At 39.3% G+C, this 16592-nt stretch overlaps 2 protein-coding genes across 3 annotated transcripts; one reads left to right on the plus strand and one right to left on the minus strand.

The window, feature by feature from the left end:
* The first annotated feature begins 9827 nt into the window (after positions 1-9827).
* LOC115741936 (protein LEAD-SENSITIVE 1-like) lies at positions 9828-12841 on the plus strand. Of its 2 annotated transcripts, none has more exons than XM_030675976.2 (4): positions 9828-9947; positions 9981-10062; positions 10321-10394; positions 11919-12841. In XM_030675976.2, exons 2-4 carry the CDS (start codon positions 10043-10045, stop codon positions 12596-12598), a joined length of 774 nt encoding a protein of 257 aa, XP_030531836.1. In that variant the 5' UTR covers positions 9828-9947; positions 9981-10042; the 3' UTR covers positions 12599-12841. The 2 variants fall into 2 exon arrangements, with proteins under 2 accessions (XP_030531836.1, XP_048138819.1); XM_048282862.1 differs by having other exon boundaries at positions 9859-9937; positions 9974-10062.
* Positions 12842-13628: 787 nt separating this feature from the next.
* Positions 13629-16447, minus strand: LOC115741851 (ribosome biogenesis protein NSA2 homolog). Its single transcript, XM_030675865.2, has 9 exons — positions 16326-16447; positions 16089-16208; positions 15892-15959; positions 15133-15241; positions 14976-15044; positions 14669-14726; positions 14070-14305; positions 13943-13994; positions 13629-13857 (listed from the first exon to the last, which is right to left on the minus strand). Exons 1-9 carry the CDS (start codon positions 16326-16328, stop codon positions 13790-13792), a joined length of 783 nt encoding a protein of 260 aa, XP_030531725.1. The 5' UTR covers positions 16329-16447; the 3' UTR covers positions 13629-13789.
* Between the last annotated feature and the right edge of the window lie 145 nt (positions 16448-16592).

Consider the following 16592-nt stretch of genomic DNA (forward strand, 5'->3'; position numbering starts at 1 on the left):
TCTCGGCGAAGCTCACCCGTGCGCGCCCAATTCAAAAACAAGTATAAAAGCCTAAGGAAGATTCGAGAGAGAGGCGGAGCTCATTGTGATCACGCAATAAGAGAATAGAGAGAGAAAGAGAGGGAAAGTAGAGCGAGAGGTTACGGTGATCACCATCGCCGCTCGTCGGAGCTCGAGTTGCGGGTTCTTCGTCAGACCAATCCAGAGCGAATCAAGACCTCGGATCAAGTTCGGAAGCTTCGTCCAAGCTCCCGGAAGCGACCGCACTAGCTCGATTGGCCATAGACCTCCAAAACTGGTAAGTCAAGCTTCGAGCCTTCTCATTGTGCATTCATGGCATCATCTTCTCGCGAGCTTAATCCTTTCAATTAGTGTGTGCCTTTTGTTCCTGGAACACTTCTGACCACGATCACATCTCACTTTTGCATCGATCTCGCGTGATAAACCCGAATCGAGCCTCCGACATACCTCGGTCCGGCCGAGCACCGGCCCGACATTTCTAGCCATTGTGAGCTCGATTGGAGCTCGAGGTAAGTCTCCCGAACCTCCTATGAAGCTTTCCTATGAATGAATTGCTTTGATTTGGCTTTGATCCGTATATTTGAACTCTGCAATACGATACTGTGCGAAGTCCGATACTCGCGATTTAGCCAATAGAATGGTGTGATTATGAGATATAATAAACTAGAGATCGAAACGAGTCGATAGGAGTTGGTTTCACAAGTTTTGGTCGAGGTTTCACCGTTAGATCGTTGCCGGAGGCTCTCGGCCGTTCGTCCGGTCCTCGTTGTAAGGTTGAAGACAAGGCGACGTGGCTCGATCAAAGAGTCAAAGTCCGATGTGGCATCCTGTGATTGGTCCAAGTCATCGCCGACTCGGCCTAGTCATTGGCGCGAATAGGCCGAGTCAGATTTGATCCAACGGTGGTGGTAATTAGATGAGTTTAATTTCGAGCCGTTGGATCTGATTTTCGTATTTTCGGATATTAGTATAATCGGTTGAAAATAAAAATAAAAAAAAGGTCAAAACGGTGCCGTTTAGTCATTAGTCGTGCGGCGTCGTTTAGAGCTAAGCCCCGTATACGTCGTCGTTTTAGGCATAAGTGAGGTGAACGGCCCGGATTAGATCCGAGGTTGAACCGTAGCCGTTTATTTGTTTAATAGGGCGACGTCGTTTAACATATGAAACAAAGGCGACGTCGTTTTAGGCTTAAGAGGGGACGAACGGCTCGGATCGAGTCTTAGGTTTTAATCGTTACCGCCCATCTATTAAGCAATGCGGCGTCATTTAGAGAAGGAGTGCCAAATGCGTCGTCGTTTCGGGTCCAAGCGAGTGGACGGCCGAGATCAAATCTGGGATTGATCTCAGCAGTCCATTTTATTTCTATATTTTCGGATATTAGGAAAATGATTTCGGAAAATAAAAAAAAATTAAAATATATATGCGGCGTCGTTTAGTGTTCAGCGAGTCCGGTCCGATTCAGGGTTGGGTTGACCGGTCAGAAAATATTAATAAAAAAATAATAAAAAATTTCTAAAAATCCAAAAAAAATTGTAAAATTTGTAGAAAATTCATAAAAATTCCCGGATTTTCCCAAAAAATTTCTAAAAGATGTTTAGGATGATTCGGGACTCTTATAGTCTGGATCAAGAATTTTTGAGAATTTGAGGGTCGATTCACATCGATCCGGAAAATTCCCGACTTTTTTAGAAAATAAATAAAAAATCCAAAAAAATTAGAAAAATTAGAAAAATTCTGAAAAATCAAAAAAAATGGGAAATGGTCACATTCAACTGGCCAAACCCGATTTTGTGATTTTTAGGTCCCGAACCCCCAAAATGACCATTTTACCCCTCCGGGCTTTTCGCCCCAAAATTTTCCCGAACCACCCCGAAACTTGATTGGACTTTTCTATGGGTCGATAGGACCATATTGGACATGTGTCATACTTGTTTGATTGATTGATTGATGTGATGACTATTGATTGTGCATTTTAATTTCCTGATTGTGATTGTTAGGGTAGAAAATTCCCGTCTACATGATACCCTAAGATCCTTAGAGCCTACCTCACCCAAAATTTCGTCGGCATGAATTCTTAGGTTAGAAAATCACTCAACCTCGGTAACCGAAAGGGCGTCAACGTAAATCTCGGCGTAACCAAGTCCCCGGACCCAAATCTCTGGTTTGTGCAAAACCGAACGGTTTCTCCCGACCGCTCGGTAGGGTTTCCGATCATACTCTCCAATAATTGATCGGCGACGACTCCATATGCATGTACACCGTGCACATGTCACACGACCACACTAAGGTCGACCTCGATAAAATTTCCTTCACATCGCGATTCGAGTAATGGGTCTTGGGAGAGACCCGTGCGCCGAAGACCCATTGTCAACCGGGGTCCGAAGCACGGCTCGTTAACCTCTCTCGCCTCACGGAAATCCGTCGGAGGAGGGTCGCGACAGTCACTTTTATCGAGTTTTGAGATACTTGCACTAAATGAAGGTTTAACTCGTGAGAGACCTTCATGTATGTGTGTTAATATCATGGAAATTTTTGCTGTATTTTTTGAGAAATTTTATTTTTTTAATTTGTTTTACAAACAAAGTAGTGGATTGTTAAAGTTTCTTCGCAAAATAAACAAAAAGTGCCTTTTCTGTATCCCACATAGGATGAAAGGAAAAATGTGACACTTTATTAGTTAGAAAGCTATTATAGTCTTTCAAATAGAAAAATAGGCAAATGGGCTAGATCCCACTATACCCGTATGCGGGTGAGCGATTATTAGGCGTACTTTGCACTTTGCACACTTGCACGATCATGGCTACCAATTGACACTAATTAGCAATTACTTGTATTATTTTTTATTTTTCGAAATTATAATAATAAATGTAACTATTGAGTCCTATCGAAACAATGCGACTATTTACGTAGGAGTTGCATTCATTTTTATTAATTCTAATTTCAAATTTTTATTCTACCTAATAGTTATTCAACATTCTTACAACCTTTGAAAGGTTGTGAATTTTCAAACATGGAAGTTTTCAAACATGAAGAGTTGCATTCGAATTTAACTATTTTCTAACACGAATAGTTGCATTCTTTTCAAACATGAAAAGTTGTGATATTTTTGGAATAACATATCTGCTTGCAAAGGCTTTACATACATATATATATATATATGTATATATATAGATTTATAAACAAACTACAATTCTTTTTTCGTTTTTCACTTCACTGCAATTTTCAAGACTTTCATTTTTATTTTTTCTCAAAGAAATGCAAGCTTTCTTCTCCAATTGTTTTGCTTAAGAGATCTAAGAAAAATGTCAGAATTGCTATATGCTATTCTCACGTGAGACTTTATTGTATCCCGGAGGATATTTGCTAAAAATTATTAGCATCGTTGTAGTGCAAATAAATCTTTAAAAAGAATGTTATCTTGCCTCAAAGTATGATTCCATTTTATCTCAATCTCGATAATTTTTTCCAATAGAAACTAGGTTGAGAGAAAGAAAGAATTTTTTTTTTTTTTTTTTTTAGTCAGTTCACATCTTTGCCATATTTTTTATCTCAAAGGTAAACCCAACAACAAACATTCCAGTGAAATGAAAAAAAGAAAAGAAAAAGCATCACCAAAAAGTGAAGACAAGTGCAGCTTAACTTAACATTTTAACAAACATCTTGCAATCTCAAGAGGGCTAGACTTTTCCGGATTCAAAACTAGATTCCGTTGAGTTTGCTAAAGGAACTCTAAAAGGTTCAAGCAGGTTAGACTCGGTGCTACAGCAGGACATAATGGTAGATTCTAGACGACAAGGCTTATGAACGATTTCAACAAGGTATTGCCATAAATTATAATCAATGGTTTTCCTTCTGGCTTGACATTTTAACAAACATCTTTCGTTCGGTTAACAACATCGAGTGCATAGTTCAAGGAAACAAAAAATGACAACACCATTTATCTTCTAAGTGAACCAAAACATGAAATGCATAATCTATGAATCTACTCTATCAAATTCTATACAATAAACGATAGGAAAGCCCTTTCAATCAAATATACACAGCAACCAGCCAAAGAATATTCTCAAAGATGCCAAAGAAATTGTTAATACTACAAAAGCCCTATGCAATCGAAATCATAAAACGAACAAAGATAAAATCATCACACCATGAAACACTAATCAACTCGACTCACACTAATAGGTTACATTGTGTTTCATAAAAGCACATATCGCTGAAAACTTCGAACAAATCAACGAAAAATCGAGCAAAAAGTTCAAGCAGTTAGATATATTACCTTATATCTCTCGTGGTATGGTAGAATCTCCAATTAAACTTTATAAATGGAAACTCTGGTATCTACGAAAATTTTGAAATTGATTTCTAAGATTTTGGTTGAAGAAGATGAATAGAAATGAGAATCATCAAATTTTTAGAGGTTATTTTCAAATCGGAGAGGGGAGAAAGAACCTAGAGCTTTGTTGAGCATCGTGGAAGAAGAGCCAGCATCGGTGATGAAGATGAAGAGTGCCAGTGAAGAAGAGCTGGATCTTCCACGACAAGATAGTGAGCATTGGTTAAGAAGAGCTAAAGAAAGGAAAAAGGAGCAAATGAAAGAGCGTAACTCGATAGAAAGCGAGAGACTTGGGAAAAAGTTTTCACCTTCTTATTTCGGGGAATTCACTTTCCTAGTCTAATGAATAAATTTTTTGTTGATCGAAAAGCGTTTTTCGTTGACTAGATGATTTTCAGCGAACCAAACGGATGAAAATCTTAAAAACCCCGCTCTATACTTTCCCTTAAACAAAAACACCCCTCGAAAATAAGAAAAATTGGAGAGTTATGTAATGGTCTTAATAATCAACCCCATTAAATAATGATTTCCCTTTATATTTGAAAAAATTACCATAAAGTCCCTAAATCTATTGCAATTGTGTCAATTCAGTCCTAAACCTTTTTTGTGTCAATTCAGTCTTATACCTTTTATATTTGTGCCAATTATATCCTTTCGGCCAATTTTGGCTGGAAAAAGCTGACGTTGCACTAAAGCACCGATATGACAAATTTTTAATAACATTTTTAGTACGTTCAAATTTTTTATTTTTTGTTTTCTTGTTCTTATTTTCTTTCTTTCTATTTCTTTTTCTTCTTCTTCTTCTTCCTCCAGCCACCTGGCAATTAGCCACAAACAAGGGCTGGAGAAGTCAAGCCTCGTGACCAAGGCAAGGCATCGTCATTGGGCGAGGTCCGGCCTCATGTGGCCATGGAAGACCGACCTCGCTAGGGGTGAGCTTCGCCGACCCTCGCTTTCAGCCGGTCTTCAAGCTTGGCAATTGGTTGGAGGACAAAGAAGAAGGGAAAAAAAAATAAAGAAAGAGAAAGAAAGAAAACAAATAAAATAAAATAAAAAATTCAAAAAATTATTAGAATAATATTAAAAATTAGTAAAATATTATTAATAATCAGCCGTTGTATAATAGATTGAGGGCTTTTTGGACAATTATCCTCGCTGACTCATAATTCACATGTCTATTCTCAACCAATCGTGAGCACACTGCGGGCAGCTTGACATTGCAAAAGTGGAGGCGGAAGACACGGTCGCATTTGGCCGAGGGATATCATTGATGATTGCAAATCAAGATTAAAGATTTTCCTACAAGTCTAGTGGTTGGTGTAAAGAGACAAGATAGGGAGATACTTGCCTAAGGTCATCAATGAGCACGGTTCTACAATCGGCACTCTATCCAGAACCTCACATCCACGTAAAGACAGACAGCAGCCACGGAAAAGGAAGAGAAAAGGACAGAGAAAATCATAGGGAAATTCAAATTTTTAGGTCATGAAACTTTGAGTTGTCTTGCACGATATTCCATAAATAATTCAATGGTGTCTAAGGATAGCAATACAGATGGTGCTCTCGGAAGTGAGAAAGGTAGAGCTTTCCTGAAGCATAACATAGGAGCTCTCGGCTAAGTGAGATTTTCTCGTTGTAATTATATTTGAGCGATTTAGCCAGTTAAATTCTTGTCAGTAGAATTTATGTAATTCCTTAAGTGAGGTTCCATTAGGAATTATGAAGAACTAAATACTGAGTGAGTTATTGGGTGTAATTAAGGGTTCGGAAACACCGAGAGTGTGTTTGAGTACCCGAATATTTGTAACCTCATTGTATCGCTTGTTTCTATAGTGAAATTCCGTGATGCTCTCACTATGGACAAAGGTTTCGACATTCGGACCAAACCACATGAATCCAGTGTTCGATTTCCTTTCCTTACTTCCGATATTTTACAGATTAGCTCAACCCTTCTTTTCTCAACAATTGGTATCAAAGCCGGTGTTTCGCTGACTTGAAGCGAATTGATAACGATGGAAGAAGGAAAGGTGAGAATCGATAGATTTGACGAGAAGGATTTTGCTTTTTGGAAAATGCAGATTGAGCATTACCTGTACGAGAAAAATATGCACTTGCCCCGGTCTGGGGTGAAACCGGATTCAATGGAGAAAGATAAATGGGAATTATTGGATAGACAAGCGATGAGCGTTATTCAGCTAACATTGGCTCATAACGTCATATTTAACATCGTGAAGGAGACAACCACTACGGGTCCGATGAAAGCCCCGTCGAACATGTACGAGAAACCTTCTACGATCAATAAAGTCTGTTTCACTTAAAGATGGATGAAGGTATGTCGATTGCTGAACATATCAATGAATTCAATATGGTCGTTAATTAATTGAGATCGGTTGAGATTAACTTTGAAGATGAGGTACGTGCATTGATTCTATTATTCTCATTGCCCGATAGTTGGAATACTACTGTTACTTCTATTAGTAATTCCTCTAGTTCAAGAAGCTTAATGTTTAATGAGATTCGCGATTTGATTATAAGTGAAGACATTTGTAGAAAAGAATCTTGTGAACCCATGCCCTTTGCTTTAGTAGGTGAGAGTAGATGAAGGACTAGTACTTGTGCTAGCGGGATTAGCATGAACATGAGCAAACGTAGTCGGTCTAGGATTGGTAAAGTTGTCTATTGGAATTGTGGCAAGAGTGGGCATCTTAAAGAAATTGCCTTAAGCTAAAAGATGAAAAGGGTAAGGGAATTAGACTTGAGCCTACAAATGATGTTGTAACCGTAGCTGAGAATAATTCTGATGGAATCGATTATGTCTTGTCTATCACTAAGAATTCTTCATTTGGCGGATGGGATTATGGATTCTGGTTGTTCATTTCATATTACACCAACTAGAAACTGTTTTACTAATTATCAATGCACAAGTAGTGGTAAAGTCCAGTTAGGAAACAACGCTAAATGCGATGTTGTAGGTGTTAGTGATATTATAATCAAAATGCATGATGGTATTGTGAAGACATTGATTGAAGGGAGGCACGTTCTAGAATTGAAAAAGAACTTAATTTCCTTAGGTGTCCTAGATTCATATGGATGTGGGTATTCTTCATAAGGTAGAGTTCTAAAAGTCATATGAGGTGCCATGGTAATAATGAGAAGAATCAAGCATGGATGCTTATATGAACTTCAAGGTGAGACAATGACAGGTTTCGCTCTAGAGACATCGACATCTATTCGAGAGTCTAATGACTGCTCGAGGAAGACTTAGGTATTTGTGCCGATGTACAAGTTTGATGCTATTATCAAGAACACGCAATCAAGAGCTTTGATCAAGACAGAGACCAATAAGTCGATCAAGCATGTGCAAACTCATAGTAGCATGGAGTTCTTTCTCTTTCCATATACCTAGTAGACAAAATGGCTTCGAAACTTCGTGAAGTATAAACTCACATTCTAGTAGATTATTTAGTTTTGTAGTTAAATCTTGGAAGGTCTGTGTTCAAATTCAAATCGATACAATAGCCATATAATTAGGTCAAATGACACATCAAGTGGTAATATTTTGTGTACGATGCTTACTTTGGCACCAATATTTATTTTGGATCACTTAAGTGCTAATTTATTTGAAAAACGATTATTTAAGTGCCAACTCCGGTGAGGTCGTCGGAATTTCTTGCTTTTGGCACTAAATTGATCTTTTTTTCTCCAATTTAGAATTAAAGTGATCCATTTTTGGATCACTTTAGTGCCAATTTTTTTTTAAAAAGATTATTTAAGTGCCAAACCCGATGGGATCGTTGTATTTCTCACCGTTAACGATAAAATAATCATTTTTCTCGGATTTGGCTCTAAAGTGATCTATTTTTTTTTATAATCGAGGTTTCCCACGTGCAACGGACTATTCCTCGAGGTGGTGGGGGTTTTTTGTCAATATCACCAAGTAAGGCCCCCAAGACGTGGTCTCTGGGAATCAAACCTAGGACATCATCGGTGTAACTGTCTAAGGCCCAAGCGTCTCACCAACTTATTCGATACCTCATTGGCCTAAAGTGATCTATTTTCGGATCACTTAATTGTCATTTTTTTAAAATAATTATTTAAGTGTTAACTCTGGTGAGGCCGCTGGAACTTCTCGTTATTGGCACTAAAGTTATCATTTTTTCTCTAATTTGGTATTTAAGTGATCTAAAAAAAATATTGGAACCAGAGTGAATGCCCTACACAAATATTGGTACTTGAGGTGTCATTATGCCCATATAATTAACTTCCTTAAAAAGAGCTATCCACTCTTTTTGTAGCATGAAAGCATGAATGTACATAAAAGATAGATTATATCAGTGTTCTTTATTTACAATGCGCTTATTTCGCAAAAAATGAACTATTCAAAAAACATTTTTCCCAAAGATGATCACTTGAATCACTTATAAAAATGAATGAACGGAAATATTTTCGGCTTCAACTAAATTTTTTAGACGTAAATTATTGTTGATAATGAAATTTTTTTTCATTGGCTAATTATTTCAAGCAATAAAAGCAACTATTTTTTAAAATGTATTTTTGAAACCATCCATATTCGACATAACAAAAGAAACCATAATTTTACACTTTACTTCCACTTGTACATTCTTTTTTAGATACAAATTTCACACCTTTGTGTGTGTGATTACTAATAAATCTATCAAAATGGGGCCTATATCTATTTCTTAACACATACTTGATGGTCTGGGCTGTAATATGAGTTAGTTATATTTAGTAAATGGATCATAAATAAATTTAGAATAATAAAGCCCAAAACAATATAGATGTTAAATGAATTCACAACATATGTACACCAACCCACTTCTATGCCTCTCTTTTCATGCTTTCTTGCCCTCACCCGATCTTGCGCTCTCTCACTCCATGCTTTTATCTCGGTTTGGGCGTGAGTTTTACTAGATTGAGTTAAATATAAAAGTGTTTTAGCAATATGTATTGGGTTGAGTATGGATTGAATTGAATATGAGTCATCAGATTTGTATTGCAATGAAATGAGTCGAAACAGGTTACATGGTTTAATTTGGGTCGGATCATTCTTTACCCGACTTGATCCACTTGTTTGATGAGTCTAATGACTTCCCACCAACATTGATGTGTCGTGTTTAATCCCAATTTTTTTTTTTTTTTGCTACCCTAGAGTGTGGTTAGCAATTCCTTATTGGATGGGTGGAGTGGGATTAGTAATTGCGTGATAGAAGATCCTCTTGTAAAGGCATGTAAAACTTGCAAGTAAATTTTTTTCCTCTTCTAGATTTCATGGGCTCGCTTACAAGAAAGAAAGCCCATCGGTGTCACGTCCCGAAGTCCAGGAATGGATCTTCTTCCTGCTCCGAATTATGCAGCAGATACGAGATTTGCTGCCCAAAGAAACTAAAGCTTCGCGCGGCCATTTGTGTCCTGATCATCGTCCGTCTCTTGGCCTGGCCATCCTTACAAACTTCCCCTGCATTGCATTCTTTTCCTTAACCGGGTTGTGGGAAGGTTTTAGGGAGAGGGCACTCCCGTCATTTCAAACTTGCGATCGTCCCCTCTTCACGGCTCTCTCTCTCTCTCTCTCTCTCTCTCTCTCTCTCTCTGTTTCTCTCCCTCTTCCCCTCTTCACGGCTTCTCTGCTCTCTGTCTCTCCAGGCCATCCGGAAGTGGCAGACAAGCGGGATGGGGCTTCTCTCCAACAGGTTCTTCCTGTTATTCCTTTTCATTGAGATTTCTGTGTGTTTTTTTAGGAAAATGCTGGAAAAGGCCGGAAATTTTTGGACCTTTGGGGTTTATTAGGATTCGTCAACACTTGGGTCGCTCTATTTTCCTCCGTTTTTTTTTTTGCTGGATTTACCATGGATCTTGTTTGATGGTGTTTTGTCTTTGTGTTCTTTCTACTGTAATGGCGGATCTATTTGATTGGTTTGAGAAATGGAACTTGAACTGTGTGATGACAGAGTTGATAGGGCGAGCCTCAAGCCAGGGGATCACATCTACTCTTGGAAGGCCGCTTACGTTTATGCCCATCACGGTTCTTCTTCTCCTTCCTTCTGTTTTAATTGCCATTTGCATATTTTGAAATTTTTTTGACCGTTTTTTTAATTGTTGTCTGCTAAGTTGATGCAGTTATTCTATTAGATGGGGAAGTTTAGACTTTTATTATCCTACAAACAAAATTATGTGCATGTAATCCCTCTGTCTATTAAGGAATATGTGGTTTAAGAAAATTAACTCTTGTTTGAATGTTTTGTTCTTTTCCATTTTTGGTTTAGCTGGATTGTCTTTGTGTGCCTCAATAGGTTTGGGAATAAGTGGACAGTTTTTTCTTGATCAGCCCCTGCACAACGAGCGATATGGAGTAGTGCTACTCTATGTACAGACCTTTTCACTAGAATGATCTTTCTGGCGCTGCAGAAATGGTGGTGTGAGCACCATTGGAGCGAGCCACAATCTTTAGTAGGATTGTAAATGTAGTTGTCTTTTGCAGTAATACGTTTGTTTCCATGAATACTAATTTTGTTTGGGAGTCTATCATAAATCAGATTGCATAGGTATTGAGTAGTACACAAAGGATATTTCTCTGGTGAAGGTCAGGATTAGCATTTTGTATTTAGAGGAATTGAAGCAAACATTAGATGCTAACTAAGCTATTGGTGGGAGTAAAACCAGGGGGATCAGCTGTAATTACTGTTTTTTTTCTTTCTTTCTTTTCCTTGAACTCCTCCTGAACTTCAGAATCACAACTTCCCTCTCAAATGAAGTAAAAAAATAAAAACCTACTTTCCTAGATGCTCAGGATCCCGCTAGCTTGTTAATGAATATGCCAGAAAGGTTGAATAGGAACCTTGTGTCTCCATGAATTGACAGGACACCTTGTTGGTTGTATTGTCCAATGAACCAGTGGATGCATTGTCCTTCACTCAATGAGGGAATAGGATGCTGGTGGTCCTCCGCTTGCGAACAGCTCTGCTGTGTGAACATCATCATCTGTATAATTATGTTTGTCCTACCGAACCAGGCTCTTACATCTTTCCTGTTGTGCATCTGGTGATACAAGGCAGGATGCTTAACTGTCTTGTTTGCTTTGGATAAATGACCATATATCTTTTTCTGATTCAATTACATTTAGTTCCAATTTTCTTCTCACCTCTTCTATTAAATCCTAGACAATGCATGCTGTTGTATGACTTTGATTGTGGTTATCATGTACAATATCGAGCAATGCTAGGAATCGTAAGACCCGTATACAGAACTGGTTTGCAAAAAATGTGGCAAAGCGCGCGTGGGTACTTAAAGAAATGAGCCCCTATTTAACCCCTCAAAAAGAATCTCACTCAATTTTTATGACATTTTTGTTTACCAATCTGTGTATCTGTAGCATCTTTCTGCAATAGTTATTTGTATCAGAACACGGGTACTATGGGCAATTGTAAACTTGCTGTAACCTTATTTCTATCGTGCATCGAACTTCCCTGTGATTGAAAACCTTCTGTCCTTTTTCTTGGCATTAACGTACCTCTGTATTCTGACAACAATATTGTCTGTCTAAATGCAGGTATTTATATTGGGGATGATCAAGTGATCCACTTTACTCGAAGGGGAAGAGAAGGAGCAGGGACAGTCCTGGATTTCCTCTTGGTGAGCTCTGGGCCATCTCAATCCCTAGTACCTTGTGAAACATGTACTCCTCCTGAAGAAGGCCACGGCGTTGTCTCCTCCTGCCTGAACTGCTTCCTCTCAAACGGCATCTTGTACCGGTTTGAGTATTCGGTAACCCCGGCATTATTCCTCGCAAAAGCCAGAGGAGGAACCTGCACTCTCGCGGTTTCTGATCCCTCTGATGTGGTGGTGCACCGAGCAAAGTATTTGCTTGAAAATGGATTTGGTTGCTACAATGTTTTCAAGAACAATTGCGAAGACTTTGCCATCTATTGCAAGACCGGGCTGCTGGTTTTGGAGCAGGGAGCGATTGGGCAAGGTGGGCAGGCAGTGTCCATAGTTGGTGGGCCCCTTGCCGCCGTTTTATCTACACCTCTCCGCCTTCTCACGACAAACATTTATGGAATGGCTGCTTCAGCAGTGGTAGTCTATTGTGTGAGTAGGTATGCTGCTGATATTGGGAGTGGCGTGAGGAGAGATGTGGTGAAGGTTTCTGCAGAGGATCTGACAAGGAGGCTCTCAACTGGCCTCCTCCAAGTGATTGAACCCCCGAGCTTGCCAGCACCTGGATCTTAATATCTGTTTATCATGCCGCTGATCTTGTGATTTATCCTTGTCCATTTCTTTTATCATATATGGGCAACTTGACTGCTGTGTGATTCTACCATCAAGAAAACCTTGAGCGGCACGAATCACTGTTCTGTACTTTGCTCGATGTTTTGACGGTTCAGGTTGCTGCTTTCCTGATCTGTATCTCTTTCTCAGTGCTGTGCTATGGGTTTTGGAAGCCCTTAATTAAGTGATTGCCAATGGTTGCTTCATGTTTGTATTGTTTTTAGTATTTGTTGCATAAGCGAGTTCCAAGTGATTCCATGTCGGGTTATCACAAGCAATTTTTTAATGCTGGCATTGTAACTGACACAACTTAACAAACAGGTGTGCCTGCAAAAATTGCTTGTGATGGTATGAGGTAACGCGCTGCAATCTATCTCTATGTGATGAATCTGGAAACACACAGATCAGTTCTCGCACTTTCTCGTTCTCTTTCGAATTGCAGTTCTCATCAGATGTGTGCTCTCTTTCGAATTGCGGTAGCTGGCTATTCCAAAGCTACTAAAGCAACTACTAGCGTGGAAATGCTTCCACAACGAGAGAAGATGAGTGTGAAAGTACGTAATCCGGAGTCACTCCATATAAAGACAACTCCATTTTCCCGGTTAATCCGCGAGGGCGACATCGAAGATAACTCTATTTTCCAATCACTGATATACGTACACACCAAAGCATTGCCAGATATTTTGACCTTTGTTGTGCTGATCATGAAGACTTGGGATGGAAACAAACTTTGGAAGCCTAGACCTTGTAATAAGATTGAATCTTAGGGAACGTCCCATATAAGAAAATTAGCCGTTCATGCACGACATATTGTTTTAACACCGTTGCAACAAGGTCGTGGCGAACACAAGGCACAGACAGACAATACCTAGCTTCAACCAGTTGAATCATTTGAACTATATATTGGATCTTGAGTTTCAACGAACCTATCGTTTTCAGCGGTTCGCAAAAGAATAAATCGAGAAATAACCAAAGAAACGTCAGCCGATTCTGAGACTATTGGGGAGGATTTCTCATTTCCGAAGATCACCGTTGACATGAATTCAATACATGAAATACACGAATTGTCAAGACAAAAACTATCACTTGGTCCAATAAACCAAGTATAGCATCATAGGACGAACAAAATTGGAACTGCAGCAGCCATGAACATCATACAAGCAAAACTGCATTTACACAGCCATCATTCTCAGGATTGTTCGTCACCTGTGCGTATTTCCCTGCAACCCCATTCACAGCAAACAGGTTAAGCAACATGATTAGGACAGCCATAAAGTAAAACCATCATAAGACAGATGAAATTACCCCAAACAACTTTCCCAGCTGGTGTGACAAGACCAAGTTCACTCACATTAACCTGATATTTGCAGCAACTAAATTGTCAAAAACCATCAAATTTTATAAAGGAGCTCAAGAAGGGGGGAAATCCTACCTCAATGATAGTTCCTTTGGTCAGAACACCCAGAGATGTATACATTGGGCCATTAGGGTTTTTCTTAACTCCAATTATCTCGAGATTGAAAGTACACTTCAATTCCGGATGCGTAACATGGGCTTTGTTGAAACGCAACCCTGTCGGACGGATGAACCTCTCATACTTTGGAGGTTTTCTGGTGAAACCAGGGCCAACAAATGTGGCTTTTGTGACCATCCTCTTCCATTGTTTGGCTGAAAATAAGCAACCAACGACATAGGCTGTTAAAAAAGCACTGCATCTTCTTGATAATAATGCAATACTAGCAAGTTCAGGTAATGGAAAATTGATACTCTCAATGATACACTCGACCAGGTCTCTTTTATCAGGTTTAATCATATCCAATCAGATCGTGCCTATCAACAGTGTCTGGGCCACAATCTTAATCTACCAGCCCAATAGCCATCAAAGAAACTCTCTTCTCAAGCTGACAAGCATCCATCCCAGCTCAGTCAACAGTGATGCGCAGAAATTAGTTCGCTAAACTCACAATGTCTTCGAAGTAACAAACATTAACGAACAAAAAAGCAGCCAAAGAGGAGGTCAGGTATACTCACTCTTCCTTTTTCCAGATCTGAGCACTTTGAACATCTCATCTTCAGCAACAGGCCTAACCTGGAGTGGATGGCAATCAAGTTACAATGCCATCACGTAATTGAAAGTAGACATATATATTCAATTAATTGATCAACAATCTATCTAAAATAGAAAAACGGGATCCTTCCTGCTCTAGAATATCTGCATGAGACTGCATGAGACAGGAAGGGGAGATATGGAACAAAGAATCACAAGAAAATATAATAAAGAGCAAGCCCACAATGACAATTCTTCAGTTAGATACAAGCAATTAAAAAATGAAAATACCTTGGGCAAAGGAACTTCCCACTTTCCAGCTTTCTCTTTCCTCTTTTGTTTTATGGTGTTGCTAAGCACCTAAATTTTACAGGATGTAAACATTATTAAAGCGGAACAAAACCATCAAAATGTCGAATCATACCATCCATCCCTATTAGATACATACCTTAGCTCGTGTAGTTGTTTCACGATCAAGAAGATAAGCAGGAACTGCTCCTTCATGAACATCATCATCCACTTTGCGCCTACTTGAGGACTCCTCATGCATTGCCAACCTGATCCAACGAGAAGCAAATAATTAAAAACTGTATGGACGTCATGCAATAAAATGATGTGAGCAATGTACAGCATATAGATTCACTGAAATAAGCACGCCAAGACTACCAAAGCAATTTCTAGTGCTGTATCTAGACTCAGGAAAGGGACAAGGCAAATGCCGTAAAACCATCTTAAGCATCACCATGAACATCAGCATCAACAAAAGAGGATAGCGTAAAGGGCCACTGTGTTTTATAACTTACGAGACAATCTGGACAGCAAACCATCTATTGATAGAAGAGAGAGCAAAACACTCTCAAAACCTATTGTCCCTTGCAACTCCTCCCTGATAAAGCCTATAAACATAAGTCGAAAGACTAGGCAAACAATCAGACTGACAATACACAACACCATCAAGATTCGACAAAGGTGCAATATTGGGCTTCGACACAATCGAACCAACGTTATGTTTCAACCACAGCCAAGAATGCTCCATTTCCTGCCCCAGACAGAACTGATTAGATACCAAGGAGAGATGAAATACTTAGCCAACCCACTGAAACCTCACATCATTATAGGTTATCCAAAAAGAATCATGTTTTCCATCTATTAAAAGCAAAAGAAGTAGGCTTAAACTAAAATTAAAATAAAATAAAATAAATCTCACGTTTTCTTCATGAGAGCCTTCTCCGCATATCGCTTCTTCGCGAAGATCTTACCCTTAATACCCAGAGCCTGCGTCATTCAGAAACAGGGCATGAGATTATACATGTGACCAATTCAGCTCATCAAGAAGTTTATCAGCAGCGTAAGAAAAGAAATGGCAAAAATGAAGCTCAATCAGCAGGGAAAACGAACACGTACTTTCTGGGCCATAGCAGAGCGCTTGTGGACTTCACGAGCCTCCTTCTTGCGCTTGCGCTCGAAGTGGTCATGGCGATAGCCATGGAGCTTCCTGTGCCGATCGATGTAATCTCCTTGCGGCTACAAACACCACCGACCCATGAAACGGAACCACGCAAGATTGCGAATTGATGAGAAATTCAGAAGCCGGAAAGCTCAAGAACACGAACGGCGGAGAGAATCGAGAGAAAAGCTTACCATCTCGACTGGAAGAAGGCGGTAACGGTGGGCGCCCGGAAGAGAGTGCGCGAAAACCCTAAATCGAAACTTAACACCGTTGTGAATGTGGGTTCGGCCTCTTTGACTCACTGGGCTGGACTCTAAAGCCTAATTTAAGAGGGCAAAAAGGGAAATATACTTGGATAATTCTTATGGATGACTTTTGTTGTAAAACATCAAAATGTACACAAGTGAAAAACAGATTTTAATCACTTAGATTGGCCCTCCGATACGCAAGTTAGAAAT

The sequence above is a fragment of the Rhodamnia argentea genome, chromosome 7, assembly GCF_020921035.1.
Source record: "Rhodamnia argentea isolate NSW1041297 chromosome 7, ASM2092103v1, whole genome shotgun sequence".
NCBI classification, from domain to species: domain Eukaryota; kingdom Viridiplantae; phylum Streptophyta; class Magnoliopsida; order Myrtales; family Myrtaceae; genus Rhodamnia; species Rhodamnia argentea.